This window comes from Crotalus tigris, unplaced genomic scaffold (assembly GCF_016545835.1).
Source record: "Crotalus tigris isolate CLP2741 ecotype Arizona unplaced genomic scaffold, ASM1654583v1 scf7180000024310.2302065, whole genome shotgun sequence".
Classification (NCBI taxonomy): domain Eukaryota; kingdom Metazoa; phylum Chordata; class Lepidosauria; order Squamata; family Viperidae; genus Crotalus; species Crotalus tigris.
In genome coordinates, this window is record NW_024100482.1 from 168,147 (window position 1) to 183,278 (window position 15,132).

Here is a 15,132-nt window from a genome sequence, read left to right on the forward strand (position 1 = left end):
AGCAATGGGGGAAGCCCGATTTGCATAACAATCACGATTCATTTAACACGGGTCCTCAACCTAGGCAACTTTAAGACTTGTGGACTTCAACTCCCAGAATTCCTCAGCCAGCAAAGCTGGCTGAGGAATTCTGGGAGTTGAAGTCCACAAGTCTTAAAGTTGCCAAGGTTGAGGACCCCTGAACAGCTACGGTGATGACAATCATGGCAAGAAAAGTAAAACTGGGCATGACTCAATAACAGTCTTGGTTAGCAACAGAAATTCTGGTCCCAGTTGTGTGGCTATGAGTTGAGGACTCTGTGCTTTTCTAAACCCACACATACCCTTCAATTTTATCACATTCTGAAATATCTTGCATTTATATTGTGACAAGTGTTGGTAAAGGATCACTGCAGCACGATTAATGTTCTGGTGCTTCATCTTGGGAGTAATAAAAGAAACTGCAGGTTTGTTGGCACCCTTTGTTTCTGTACATAACGGCTGCAGAGTCACTAACCTACTCCATTCCCCGATGGCTGGCCTTTTGCTCTCAGCTGATAGAGCAGTGGTTCTCAACCTTTTTAATGTCGCGACCCCCAACCAGTTGTAAGTCGAGGACTACTCAACCGGTGCAGCACCGTTTGCAGAATGGGACTTTTGGCGGGCTCAGCAGGGCAGAGACAGCCTGGACAATTCCTATTGGCTTTTGAAAGCCAATAGAATTAGACTCTATTCAAGAGAGTCTATTCTGTTGGCTTTCAAAAGCCAACAGAATAAAAGGGAGTAGCACGGCTAAGGAAAAGGGGGGGGGGGAAATGGCGGACTGCGTTGTTTGGCGACCCCCATGAAATGGTCGTTCAACCCCAAATGGGGTCCCGACCCACAGGTTGAGAACCACTGTGATAGAGGATTATGGAGTGTTAGTAACCTTTGCTTGCAATTCAAACTCTTTTGCCAAGACAAGGGGTGATGCCGTAAACTTCAGACATCCTAATAATCAGTTTTGCCTTTCAAAATTGGCAATTCCCCTTGTTACTTTCTTCACACGTTCACCTTCACCACATTTAAGACAAGAAAGTATTTGAAAAAATGTAGGTGGATCCCAAGAAGTTAACATTCGTCATCGGGTGGAACTCAATGACATCTCTAGTGAAAGTCAGGACTTTTTATTATGACTTTCAAAGGAAGGACGGCTTCCCAAAGCAATTCTATTGACTATGAGAAGAAAACCTTTGACCTCAAGAACAGCGGGCAGATGCTATTATTGACACAACTTTAAAAACAACTGAAAATCCACATTTCTTGACACTTCCGCAGGGAGAAAATGACAGGGCTCTGAGCCCTGCCTAAAAGTTTTGTACACCAGAGGTTGCTTTGTCAAAAACCCAATAAATTCTGAATGGCTCTGTAGCTTCCTTGCCAGATTCCAAATGCGACATTCATTTCCTACCTTTTCTCTGAGAAGGCAACATGATGGACTCTTCCCCCTATCAGTGGTGCAATATGTTGACCTTATTGGTTGGGGGAGGGGGGGAGAGAGGCCTTTAGCCCTTAAACTCCATGATCAACAAGGGGCGCATTTAGACCTGTGATAATTGTACCCTGAGAGGCTGTTTTTAACACTGTCCAGTCTGCAACGTTGATTTAGCTGGATGATATAACTGTAAATCATTAATGAAGAGTCTCCTGGTCGTAAAATCAAGAGAGGCTCAATCACTACAGTACTAATAGGGGCCATTGCAATTTATGAACCAAAAAGCAGCGGTGAGCGCATCAATCATTTTATCTTTGCTGTCCCAACAAATGCGAATACAAGTTTATATGAATAAGAGTTCATATTAAGCATACCATGGACAGGGCCATGCATGCATTTACTACTATTACTACTACTACTACTATTACTACTACTACTACTAATAATGATAAATATGCATCAATATGATAAATCTTCAGAGTCAGTTAAACCTACAATACAATGGAAACTAATTGAATAAAAGAATAAGTACAATTGGTAAGAGTCAGGAAAAGATAACATAAAGGAAGTAAGATAAACATATAGGCAAAAATAGCTGGGTCTGAGAAAGGAAGAAGAGAAGCCATAAAAAATATATATAGCTGTCAAAGGAAATGGCTAGTCAGGAAAGACAGGTTGAATTGGAGAATAGGAAACTAAGCTGAATAAGATAAGAGGAAAGGCACACTGAATTGAAAAGCAGGAAAAGAACTTATTGTTTAAAATGGGGACATAAATATTTACAGAGTTTCAAACAACCATTTAAATGTCTAATTTTTCTTATTATTACTGTATATGTGAATATGATTTAATATGTTATCAGGAAATGTGTATAAGCGGACGGAAAGAGTGTAACCTCATAGTACCTCAGCCAATGGGGAAAGAGAGGGATGTAACGGCCGGTGAGAGGAATGAATAAAAGAAGGAAATATTTTAGGTTAAAACTTTGGAGAGAACCAAGCTTTGATAGCTTCTCTCCCGGCTCATTGCAATAAACGAAACAAAAGGCCTTCACTGTGTCTTGGCTGGTTATTGGTCAGGCGAGCTTGCTTCTGGTCACGAAGGAAAGTAGCCAGGAGCACATAACAACAACAACAACAACAACAATAATAATAATACCAAGCCCTTTGGCTCTCTTTTTCTTTGCTCACTACCGGGCGCGGGGATCCGCTTTGCCTTTACAGTCTGCAGAATCGCAGGCCCGCTTTTTGTTTGCCGTTTGCAAGCGATCGCCCAAAAGTGATGCGAATCCGATCCGCGTTTCTCTGCCCCGGGGGCCCTCCTGGAGGGGAGACGGCAGGAGGAGGAGGAAAACGGGGGGAGGGAAGAAGGGAAAGGGCGTAACCAGGAAGCGCCGAAAGCGCCTTGCCCTGGAAGAGCATCGACTTTCGCTTCTCCGCCGATCATGGCTGCTAGCAACCCGGGCACCGAGCTAGGTAAGCCGGGCCGGCAGCGGCGGATTTCGTGCAAGCTAAGGGCGCGTCTGAACAAATGGTGGTGGACGGAGCAGGCGGGGGTGGGCTGGGAAAAAAGAAGGGGTGCTTTGAACTTGGAGGTTTTCCCAGGCTCCAGATGTGCCAGAGGTTTCTGCCGGTTGAGCGCGATGCCAGCTGTAGACCAGCGGTTCGGGGAGAAGAGCCCGGGCCTCTGAAATGCACGGTCCTAATTACTTACTTCTGATGGCATTTCTTCTACGGGGCCTACTTGTTTAGCCCAAACCAGTTTACTCTTCCCGGGAAGGGAATTGGGCAACGAAAGCCTGCCAGTTGCTGGGGCAAATAAGAGAGCAGTCCCTTTATGTCTATGGAGATTCTGAATCATTCCGGATCATAGTTGTTCCAAAGGTGCTTTTTTTCCCAAAAAGCCACTGGATTTTCTTGATTTCTTGGATGAGAAGCGAAACGTTTTCAAAGGGGAAAAAAAAAAATCAAGAAAATCCAGTGGCCTTTAGGAAAAAGCAGCTTTGAGATGAGAGCAGTTCCTTTCCTTACATGTACTGCACACAATAATTGCCTTCTCACTGCCCAGTTCCTGCCTTGGTTTTTCTGGCTGGTGTCAATATAAAGAAATTGGCAGTGCCCTCCCACCTGGGATGAGTTAATGGACACACTGGGTGGTAGGAATTTGAAGGTGCTGCAAGAAGAAACAAGTGTATAAGTGTGACAAGTTTGTTTATTCATTTACTTGATTTATAGTGGGGGGGGGGTTTTCAAACCTGGCAACTTTAAGATGTATGGACTCCAATTCCCAGAATTCCCCAGCTAGTTATCTAGCTAGCTGGGGAATGGCTGGCTGAGGATTTCTGGGAGTTGAAATCCATATATCTTGCAGTTGCCGAGGTTGAAAAACACTGATTTATAAGGATCAGGGAAAAGGAACTTATAGGAGTGTTAGAAACATAAAGTCACTCAAACAACAATGCAGGGAAAGATAAAAACTTAAATTCAAACACTTCAGTGGATTCACAATTCATTCTGGGCCAAGCATTTGCTGGAAGGGGCATGTTTTTAAAGCAGGGGTCTTCAAAGGTGGCCCTTTTATGACTTGTGGACTTCAACTCCCAGAATTCCTCAGCTAGGCAAGGCCTCAATCCAAGATGAATTTATGATGGCCCTGGTAATTGTTGGTATTTGGACATCCCCCCCCTCCCCAAACTTGAGGTGCATACTTTAAAACAAAGGAATCAACATTGAAAACCATCTTTTATACCCAGCAGAAAAAATCCAGACAGCTCAGAAACCTAGGGGGACTCACAACCACTGAATGGCAAGGTTTTAGAGACATTGAGATCACTGGAGTGACTGTAGTCTAACGTAGCTAAAGGGTGCTAAATCATACTTGACAAATCTCATATCAGCTGATAAAACCAGTATTAACAAAAGATGGTTGGAGGGCTGCGTGAAAGGAAATATAATCCCAGCTGTTAGCAAACATGGGCAGCCAAGAAAGTTCAGAGGATCTGGGCCTGCAATTGAAAAGTCATTTTTCCTTTCATTGTGGCTCTGGTACGGACTACCTATGACTGGTCCTTTGGAGTCTATTTGAGGTTACAACAGACAACCCCGTCCCCAGTACCGGTGATTTGGTTCTGAAGTCCTGATGGCTGCCCTTCTTCCATGATCATGTGACCTCAGGTTGGGCACTTGGCAACTAGCCCTCATTTATGGCTGTTTGTAGCAACGTGCAGGCACGTGACCATATTTGCCAAAAACACATTTACTTCCCATTTGGGGCAAAAACAGCCCATAATGAACATTTTAGGATTGGAGGCTTCATTACAAATTACCTGTAGAGGAATTTATGATCTGGCATTTCCCGCTTAATACTTTGGGGAGATGTTTCTTGGGAACATTTCTAAGTGAAATGCTGTTTTAGACTGCCTAAGAAAATAAATGTCTTCTTAGGGCCTTGGATCTGATCTCCAGAAAGTATCCAAGTACAGGAGTAGAGTTCAAAGCACTAAAAGTTTATTATCTGCTACCGATACCTAAACATTTGATTTATTAATGGCCAAGACAATTTTTTGCTAGATAAGGGTCAATGGAATTCATAGGAGGCTGGACTTAGATGGGAATGCAATGACTCCAAACTAAAGACCCATTTAACTTGGCCTTAAATTCATCTGCTCATCTCCTACACAAAGTGCTGCTTTGAAGAGCATGGAGGTAGCCCCTTTAAAACAGCCACACTTTTCCCAGCATCACAACTACAGAGGGAAGCTGTGCAATCCTGGCAATGTTGTTGTTTAGGAGTTTGTAGAAAAGGCTTTCTAGCCTTGTTTATGCTTTCTAGCCTTCTTGAAACCTTTTAGAAGTCCAGGTCCAAAGTCTTGCAATGCACTGTTCTAGCGTGATTTTGGTTTTGGCTTAGACCAAATATGCAGTTGGACCATAAGCCAAATATACTGAGTGTCCTGGAATCCAGCAAAATTGCAATTTCCAGAGAAACAACTGAATACAGTTTTGAAGGCAAAGCTTTGGAACATATCTTCAGATGAAACAAAGCAGATTTTCATCCCCCATCCCCCCAGAGGGAGGATTAAAGAAAGTTGGCTAATTATCTGTAGTTTAACTACTTTAATTACTTTGATCCCCGAAGCCCCATGAATATTTGATTGGAACAGATGACATATTAAAAATGGTATTATTAACACTCCCAGGTTTAATGAATTGAAACGTCTTTGTCTTTCAGCAGACATTCAAGATGATTCAGACCTGTTCTTTCCCAGATGTGCAATCCAGTTTTCCTTTTTAGAGCCAGTGGAATATTTATTACTATTCTGTCTTTCCTTCAGGAACTCAGTATGGCATGCATGGTGCTTGTATCGCCATTTCCCCCCCAAATAGCAACCTGAGACTGAGAAAGAGGGTGGAGCTGGCCTAAGGTCATTGGGATGTAAATTGATAAGAATAAAAATAATAAATATTCACAGGCCCTCCATTTTCAATTACAGTGGGTCATCTACAGCAGTGTTTCTCAGCCTCAGCAACTTTAAGATCCATGGACTTCAGAGTGAATTCTCCAGCCATCATGTGGATAAGGGAGAACTTACTACAGACTGACCTCATTAGCAAGTTCCTGGGATCAGGGGCATTGAGAATCCAGGGATCAGGAATTGATTTTGAATGTAAATGCGATGGAAGTAAATGGATGTTTTTTTCCTCTAGATCTCACATGGCTTGCACGAGTTCGGGTGAATCATCCAGCTGTTCTAAAGCGGGCAGGGCAAATTCAAATGAAACGGGCCATGAAAAAGAATTGGCAGGTGAGAAGGTCCCTACTGTTGGGTTTCCAAAAGAGACAATCTTTTCCTGTGAATTTTAGCACAGTCTTCTGTTCACGATGTTTGATGCTTTTGTCATCAAAACTCAACAGTGACAGTGGGCCAATGAAAGGTGATCTGTTTATCCAACTCAGTTTCAGACTTGGAAGGCCCAAAAAACCCCAGCTAAAATACACATGTTTACATCAAGAGTGAAAATTTGGCAGCTATGTACCTCTATGTCAAGGGTAGGCAACCTTGGCTCTTTTATGACTCGTGGACTTCAACTCCCAGAATTCCTGAGACAGCATGACTCAGCTTGGAAACCACTCCATTTTCCCTCAGCATGGCTGACTCAGGAATTCTGGGAGTTGAAGTCCACAAATCATAAAAGAGCCAAGGTTGCCTACCTCTGCTCTTATGTTTTTATCTTGCCATTAGAATGGGGGGGGGGAAGTGTTGTTTTCGAAGGGGTTAGTTAGAGAAATGAAACCTTTCCAGTTCTATGGAAGCTTGCTAAAAGTCCACAGAATGGAAACCTTTCAAGGACATTCCAGCAGGTATGAAGAAGATAGCAGACAGATACGTGGTTATCTGGTTGTGGGGATTGGCTGGGAAAGTTATTGTTATATGCTATGGTCTGATGCCTTGGGATTTTAGTGTTAGTTTAATGTCTGTAAGATTATCTGGGGCACTACACATCCCCTTCACGACCTGTTTTCCTTGCTACCTTCTGGGAGGAGGCTTCGTGGGATCTGTAGCAGAACATCCAGATTCAGCCATAGTTTCATTCCATACAGCATTAACCTTGTGAACTCTCAAGCTTCCTCCTTCCTTATGTATTCAAGATGGACAGCATTTAATATTTATTTGCTATGTATATATAGGGATGTGGGTCTATACATATGTTGTACATAGTATGTTTAGGTATGTGTCATGTATGTGTTTCACTTTGAGAGCGGGCAACTAAATTTCATTATTGATGTGTGCCGTTGTGCCCACAGTAAAAAAAATGACAATAAAGGTCATCTTATCTTATGTCATCTTCCAGCTGAAGTACCCTAATAAAAATCCAAGAAAATGTTCTTTTCTGAAAAGCTTACTGTTTATTGAATACCTTGCTTGTACCAATAATATATCAATAAACAATAAGCTTTTCGGAAATGAAAATCATCCTGGACTTTCAGCTGGATAGATGTCTTGCGGGACAAGTTGGAAATGCCTTGCTTCCAAATGCTCTGAATAAAGATCACATTTTTCAGGAATTACATGCAGTCCTCAAGTTAGCAACCATTCGTTCAGTGACCATTTGAAATGACAATGGCACTGAAAAAAAGAGGCAAATGACCGGTCCTCACACTTAAAACCATTGCAGTGTCCCCAAAGTCACATAATCCAAATTCAAACACTTGGCAACAGGTGTGTATTTACAACACTTGCAGCATCATATGGTTGCCTTTTACAATCTTCCCAGTTGGCTTTTGACTGGCAAAGTCAATGAGAGAGGCTGAATTCACTTACTGTCCACATGATTCACTTAACTGTAGTGATTCATTTAATAACAGTGACAAAACGGTCGTAAAATTGGGGCCGATGCACTTAACAACTGCTTTACCTAGCAACAGAAATTCTGGACCCAAATGTGGTCATAAATCAAGGATTAGCTTTACCCAGTTAAGTTTTCAGGGCAGGACCCCACTGATAAAAACAACTTTCCAAATGATTTTTAAAAAGCTATTTATCCTACTGCCTCTTCAGTTCAAACTGAGTCTTGGAATTGTTTTCACTGTATTTGTCTTTACACTTTGCAAACGAGACTAGAATTCCCTTCCGAGCTGCTAATTGTATATTCTTTTCTATTTCTTATAGATAACATGGGGATTCAAGTAGATCCCTTTTCTACACTGAAAAAAACTTGCTTTAAATCAAAACAGAAAAAAGAGTTGCATACTTTTAATAATGGTGTGGAGTAGGAGAATAAGTTGAAATCTCTCTTTTTCTGCTTTCAGTAATGGTATGGTACCAGTAAATATACAAGGTACCAAATGATGTTGGCAGATACATATCTTAACTAATTTGACTATTGTTTATGCAAAACTAATACCGTATATGCCGGCGCATAAGGCGACGTCCGCAAGCGTTAAAATCGGCGCCAAAGACAGGGGTCGTCTTATACGCCAAGTCGTCTTATACGCTGGAAATACTGGTAGTTTCCAGTGTATAAGACGACGTTCTAGGCATGCGACTCGGCGCCAAAGACGGGGGTCGTCTTATACACCGGGTTGCCTTATACGTTGGCATATACGGTAGTTGCTACTTAATTTGTGACTTGTTTAAAATCAGAAGCAGGCAGATTAGAAGAAGGAGAAATATGACAGACTAGAGCAGGGGTGTCAAACTGCTGGCCCACGGGCCGGATGCGTCATGCCAAAATCGTGCCCACCCCAGCTCCAGCAAGGGGGAAAAAGTCATGATACATCACGACATGTCACGTAACATGGTGAGTTTGACACCCCTGGATTAGAAGCTGCTATTGGTCTAGGACTGAGGTGATCTATGTTTGTGTCTACTCTTGACCGTGAAAGACTTTGAATCAGTTCAATCACAGTTGTGGTATTCTGGAGATATAAACAAGGAAAGCCACCATGCACCCCATGGTTCTTTCTGTTGTTTATCTGTCCTGTGAGAAAACTTAGCAACCACCAGATGGCAGCAAAACACATAGAAAACTCTTAGCTGCCTTCTGCTGGTCATCTGTGGTTGCTCTAATCAAGGATCCAACCACAATTACAGGTAGTCCTCGAATGAGATTGCTAAGCAAGATAGTTGTTAAGTGAGTTTTACTCCATTTTACGACCTTTCTTGCCACAGTTGTTAAGTGAATCACTTAAGTGTGAACAATGGTTATAAGTCACATTTTTCACTCCCGTTGTTCTTGTTGAATGTTCACTGAATGAACGGGTGTAAGTCAAGGACTATCTGCACCAACTGTGTAGCTCAATTGTAAGGACATTATTTTGATAATTTTGGTGTGTGTGTTTTTAAAATAAAGGCAGCTTGGCTTTTGAGAGCCGTCACCTGCATAGACCTCACCACCCTTTCTGGAGATGACACCCCATCCTATGTTTGCAGATTGTGCTACAAAGCCAAACATCCCATCCGAGAGGATTTGTTACAAGCCTTGAAAATGCATGATAAAGGTACTTTGTGGTTATGAAACCTTGGCTCTATCTGAGTAAAGTGTACTGATAATTTTTAATGTTCTTGTCCTTCATCACACAGAGAAACAAGGTGAGTAGAAATAGCTGTGTTAGCAATGTGATATGCAATGTGAAAATGGAAGAAAAAAGGGGGGAAAATATGGAAAAGTATATTGCAAATACAACAGCACCAGAGCAATTGACCCAAATGGATCAAAAGTCCTCTTGAAAAACAAAACAAAACAAAAATGGCAGGAGAATTGCTTTGATTTGCTTTTTTTCTGTAGCTTCCCCCAACAATTTCAAGTGCTGGACGAGGCTAAGTGGAGGCTGTGAGAATAAGCAAAGCACTTGATCAAGGTAAATGGTGGTGTCTCTTCACAGTAATGCAAATTGCATTAAGGAACATTAAAACTGCCTTGCACAGGTTTAGAGTGGATCAATCCTACTTCTGTGGCATAATCACTCTTCAAACCATTCCCCAAGCATGGAAAATTCACAGCGCTTGAGGTCCTGATAAATCTCAAATATTAAGGATATTGCCAAGAAGAATAGAATAGAATAGAATAGAATAGAATAGAATAGAATAGAATAGAATAGAATAGAATAGAATCTGGAAGGGACCTTGGAGATCTTCTAGTCCAGCCCCCTGCTCAAGCAAGAGAACATATACCAGTGGTGGTGAACCTATGGCACGCATGCCAGAGGCGGCACTCAGAGCCCTCTCTGTGGGCACGCGCGCCATGCCCTGTAGATGGCAACCGTCCCTCTTCAACCAGCCACCCACTAACTTGCCGAGGTCTCACATGGCCAGATGCATCCCAGAATGGCTGGTTTCCCTCCCCCCCCATCCCATCCCTTCAAAAGTCTTTCAAAATAATGTTCAACTTGCTGCCTCTGCAAACATATGGGAGAGGACTTTGAAGGCAAATTAAATGCTAGGGACTCCGTCCCAAGCTAGATGGGCCGATCATGGACTCTCATAATCCCTACATGGCTGGGGATTTGGGGAGTTGAAGTCCATCTATGCAGAGTGCAAAATTAGGGAAGGCTCCATTGGAGGGACTTAGGTTAGTGGACAAGAGCCACATGAAGATAACGGAGGGATCCTTAGCGCTCGCTGAGCTTGGTGGCTTTCTTGCAGATGTTTCATTATACCCAAACTAGGTAACATCAACAGTGCTCAAGCAGTGCTTGAGTTCTGTTGAAGTTACCAACTTGAGTAATGAAATGTCTGCAAGAAAGCCTCCAAATTCACAGAGCACTAAGGATCCTTCGTTTCAGTTCTGAGCTGCAAATATTCTCCTTTATTGAAGATAACAGAGCTTTGATGATGGTTCCTTTCCAGGCATTACCACAGCAGCAGTTTGTGTCTATCCGGCTAGAGTAACCGATGCAGTTAAGGCTCTCAAATCTGTTGGCTGCCACATCCCCGTGGCTTCAGGTAAGCTCTCCGCCTGAATTTCAGAAGGGGAGATTCAGAATCGTATGCTGATTTTATTCATTTGGTTCCTTAAAGATTCTGGCTGGAGTGGCATAGTGGCCTAGAGGTGAAGACGCTCACCTCCCACTCAGAAGGTAGAGAGTTCAATCCTAGGCAGCAACAGATGTATCTCTATCAGAGCATAAAGAGAAAATATCTGCTGGGAACTCCGCATAGGCGTCAAGGAGGGCATCCAGCCAGCAAATGCTCAGCTCCATTTAGTTGCTCGGATTCCACCCCAAATCAGAGAATCACAGGGTCATAAAAAGAGGGGGAAAAATCAAAGATTCTGTCTTGTTCTCAACTGATGAACAGTCCCATATGTGCCATATGGGATGCCATATGTTACTAGAAGCTAACCTTGATGCAGCTCTGAATTGAAAAGAAACGTTGAGCCCTAAAAGTCTATGATCAAAATCAAGGCCATGAAATGAAATGAGATGTATTTGTGCAGTGTTGCTACTTCAGTGCTGCTTCTGTTTAGATCCAAAGGTGATTCAGAAAGTCCACCATGGGTCGCAGGAGCGATTAATTTAATAAGGAAAAGAACGCTAAAGAAAGCACATGCAGGCATTCCTCACTTAACAGCCACAATTGGGATGAGCAACTCAGTAGCAAAGCAATAAGGTTGTAAAATGAGACGTCACATGACTGTGACAGGCATAAAACCTCACTTCTGCAGCAGTTGTTAAACAAATCACCTGTGGTCATTAAGCAAGACCTTACTACTTGTGATTTTACTGCCGGCTTCTCCTTTGACTTTGTTGGAAGCCGACTGTGAAACACACAAATGGTGGTGAAATGATTATGGGACACTGCAGTGGTTGTAAGTTGTAAGGTTAGTGGGCAAGAGCCACATGAAGATCAATTGTAAAGTTAGCTTTTCAGTGCTGTCATAACTTCAAATAGTCACTAAAAAGCGCCGCTGTTAAGTAAGGACCACCTGTATTTAGCTTCTTTTCTTATCCCCAAATTCTCAAAGGAAAAATCACAGGGAAAGTGAATCTGTCTGTCTCTCTGTCTGTCTGTCTCTCTCTCTCTCTCTCTCTCTCTCTCTCTGTGTGTGTGTGTGTGTGTATCTGTCTCTGTCTTTCTGTGTGTCTGTCTCTCTCTGTGTCTCTGTCTCTGTCTCTCTCTCTCTCTCTCTCTCTCTGTCTTTCTCTTTGTCTATCTGACTTTCTTTGTCTTTCTCTGTCGCTGTCTCTCTGTCTCTGTCTCTCTCTGTCTCTCTCTCTTTGTATGTCTGACTTTCTCTGTCTTTCTCTGTGTCTCTGTCTGTCTGTCTCTCTCTCTGTCTCCTTTGTCTGACTTTCTCTGTCTCTCTGTCTCTCTCTCTTTGTCTCTCTCTCTCTGTCTCACTCACTCTCTGTCTCTCTCTCTCTCTTTGTCTCTCTCTGTCTGATTGTGTCTGTCTGTCTGTCTCTCTCTCTCTCATATCTATGGCTTGTCATTTTGCCCCCATCTCACAGGGGTGGGTGGGAACTCTCAGCAAGCCTACCTGCACTAGCAACTGCATGAAACAGCAGTATGGTCTGGAGCCAATGTTATTAGATGCTTACTCATCAGTAAATCAGTCTCCGACAAATTTAACTTGGCCTTGGTTTGCTCCATTTGGATCCTCCCAGAGACTCCAAACACTAGTTCAAAACTTCCATACCACTTACAATTTGCTCAAGGAGGGGTGACATCTGATTGTGACCATGACTGATGGAATCAAAAGTTGCTGCGAGGTCTAATAGAAGTCCTATATCTAGGTCCTGTTACAGTATATTGCCACACTATTTTAATATCCCTCATGTTTTTAATGGATTTTGTTTTTCTGTTCTTAGTGGCAACTGGATTCCCGGCAGGACAGACAGCTCTGAAAATTCGTTTAGCGGAGATCCAGCTAGCTGTGGAAGAAGGGGCCAAAGAGATTGATGTTGTAATTAATCGAACCTTAGTACTGACGGGCCAATGGGAAGGTGAGCATTTGCATAGTCTTAAAATCAAGATCACGTGAAGAATTAATATCACTTTATAATGCCTTGGTAAGACCACACTTGGAATACTGCATCCAGTTTTGGTCACCACGATGTAAAAAAGATGCTGAGACTCTAGAAAGAATACAGAGAAGAGCAACAAAGATGATTAGGGGATTGGAGGCTAAAACATATAAGGAACGGTTGCTGGAATTGGAAATGTCTAGTTTAACGAAGAGAAGGACGAGGGGGGACATGATAGCAGTATTCCAATATCTCAGGGGCTGCCACAAAAAAGAGTCAAGCTATTCTCCAAAGCGCCTGAAGGCAGGACAAGAAGCAACGGGTGGAAACTAACCAAAGAGAGAAGCAACCTAGAACTAAGGAGAAACTTCCTGACAGTTAGAACAATTAACCAGTGGAACAACCTGCCTCCAGAAGCGGTGAGTGCTCCAACACTGGAAGTTTTTAAGAAGAAACTGGACAGCCATTTGGCCAAAATGGTATAGGGTTTCCTGCCTGAGCAGGGAGTGGACTAGATGACCTCCAAGGTCCCTTCCAACTTTTTATTGTTGTTGTTGTTGTTGTTATTATTATTATTATGGATCATCGCACAGTCAGCCAGATGTTCAGACTGGATTTCGCATTTTGTCTACCTAGCGAGTCCTTACCCAGGACCTGGGATAGGCAGATGTGAATGTTTGATATTACAGATATCGTCGCAGGATGGAAGCAGTTCCTAGTAAGGCCATCTTTTGCAATTGACTAATGGCAAATTTGTCAGTGCCAATGGTGTTCAAGTGGTATTATTATTATTATTATTATTATTATTATTATTAAAAATCAAAGTTCTAGGGTAGATTCCCTCCACCTCCCACTCCCATGTCAGCCCTGCTGGATAAATCAGTCAGGAAATTTAGCTAGATGAGCCAAATCTACTTTACTGTAAGGCTACTTGAACAGAATCTTGCCAGACTGAAAGTATAAACTTCCCACCCTTCACTTTTAACTGCTTGCTCCATTTGGGTGGGTCCTAAGTCTCTAAGGTGAAAAAAAAATATTTAAGTTTTTAATTCTCAGCTCATTTGAAACCATTTGCTCAGTTGCTGGTTGCCAGACATGATCAGAAATTCCCTGCAGCTAGTCCTCGGTTAACGACCATAATTAGGACTGGGAACTCCATCTCTAAATGAGACTGTCATAAAGGGGAAAAAAATCACCACACAAGTTTACGATGATCGTTCCAATTGTGGTTATGAAACAAATCACTCATAGTTAAGTGCAAGATTATTTGATCTCGGCTTCCGGCCAGCTACCCCATTGGCTTTGCTTGCTGGCAGCTGGCTGTGAAACTTGCAAATGGGGATCATGGAACCGCAGGACCCTGTGATTGTCATAATTTTGGGCCAGTTGTCCAGTGCCTGAATCGTGATCACATGACCGTGGGGATGCTTCCAATGGCCATAAGTGTGAGGAGCAGTCAGAAGTCACTGTTCAATGCCATTGTAATTTTGAATGGTTGCTAAGTGTGAACACCTCTACATGCCATTGCCTATAATATATGCAGAAAGGTGGACTAACATAGATGTTCAGCAAGTTGGTAGTGGAGATTTATTTACCTTTCATTTGCCTGCTTTGAGAATAGTCTTATTTTCTTAGCTACTGGCTACATTTTGGGCACAAACATTTTGCTGTAGTTATAGTTGGCCAAGAGTTTGCAACTGTGTTCAGCGTGTTCAAAATTTCCAAGTGATTCTTCAGAAATTTTGAACCTCTTTTTTTGCACGCTTGCAGGTGGTTGCCTTTTTAAAAAAACCTAAATGTGTTTACGGCTGCCACAAATTTTGCAAATACCTCTGGTGTGTGTGTGTGTGTGTGTGTGTAAAAAATAAAATCGACATTTTCTGCAAAACTATATTGTGAAAATTCAATCCATCCACACTGTTCTCTAAATTAAGAGCCGGTGTGTGTGTGTGGGAAAAGAAAACTGGTGGGGTGCTAGTGTTCTAATTCTTTGTAACACAATTGTTAAAAAGAATTTCAAAGAGGTTTTTTTTTTTTGGTTTAGGTGGTATGTCATGTTTTAAAAAAAATGTGTGCTGGATTCTTGACAACAAAATCTGTATTTTCTAATTGGTTTTCACAGAATTTCAAGGCACATGTGTTACTGTTTAGATTGCTATGGCTAGTTGTCTCCCTAGAATGCTATTAATTAGTAGATTTTAATGCCACAG

General features: G+C 42.3%; 1 protein-coding gene across 1 annotated transcript in view; it reads left to right on the forward strand.

Annotated features, from left to right (window-relative positions):
• Window positions 1–2,772: 2,772 nt before the first annotated feature.
• Window positions 2,773–15,132, forward strand: part of DERA (deoxyribose-phosphate aldolase) — a 53,385-nt gene continuing 41,025 nt past the window's right edge. The window contains exons 1-5 of the mRNA XM_039324930.1: window positions 2,773–2,928; window positions 6,160–6,257; window positions 9,307–9,454; window positions 10,803–10,898; window positions 12,767–12,901. Coding sequence (XP_039180864.1) covers window positions 2,898–2,928; window positions 6,160–6,257; window positions 9,307–9,454; window positions 10,803–10,898; window positions 12,767–12,901 — 508 coding nt within the window. The 5' untranslated portion in view covers window positions 2,773–2,897. The remainder of the gene's footprint in view (window positions 2,929–6,159; window positions 6,258–9,306; window positions 9,455–10,802; window positions 10,899–12,766; window positions 12,902–15,132) is intronic.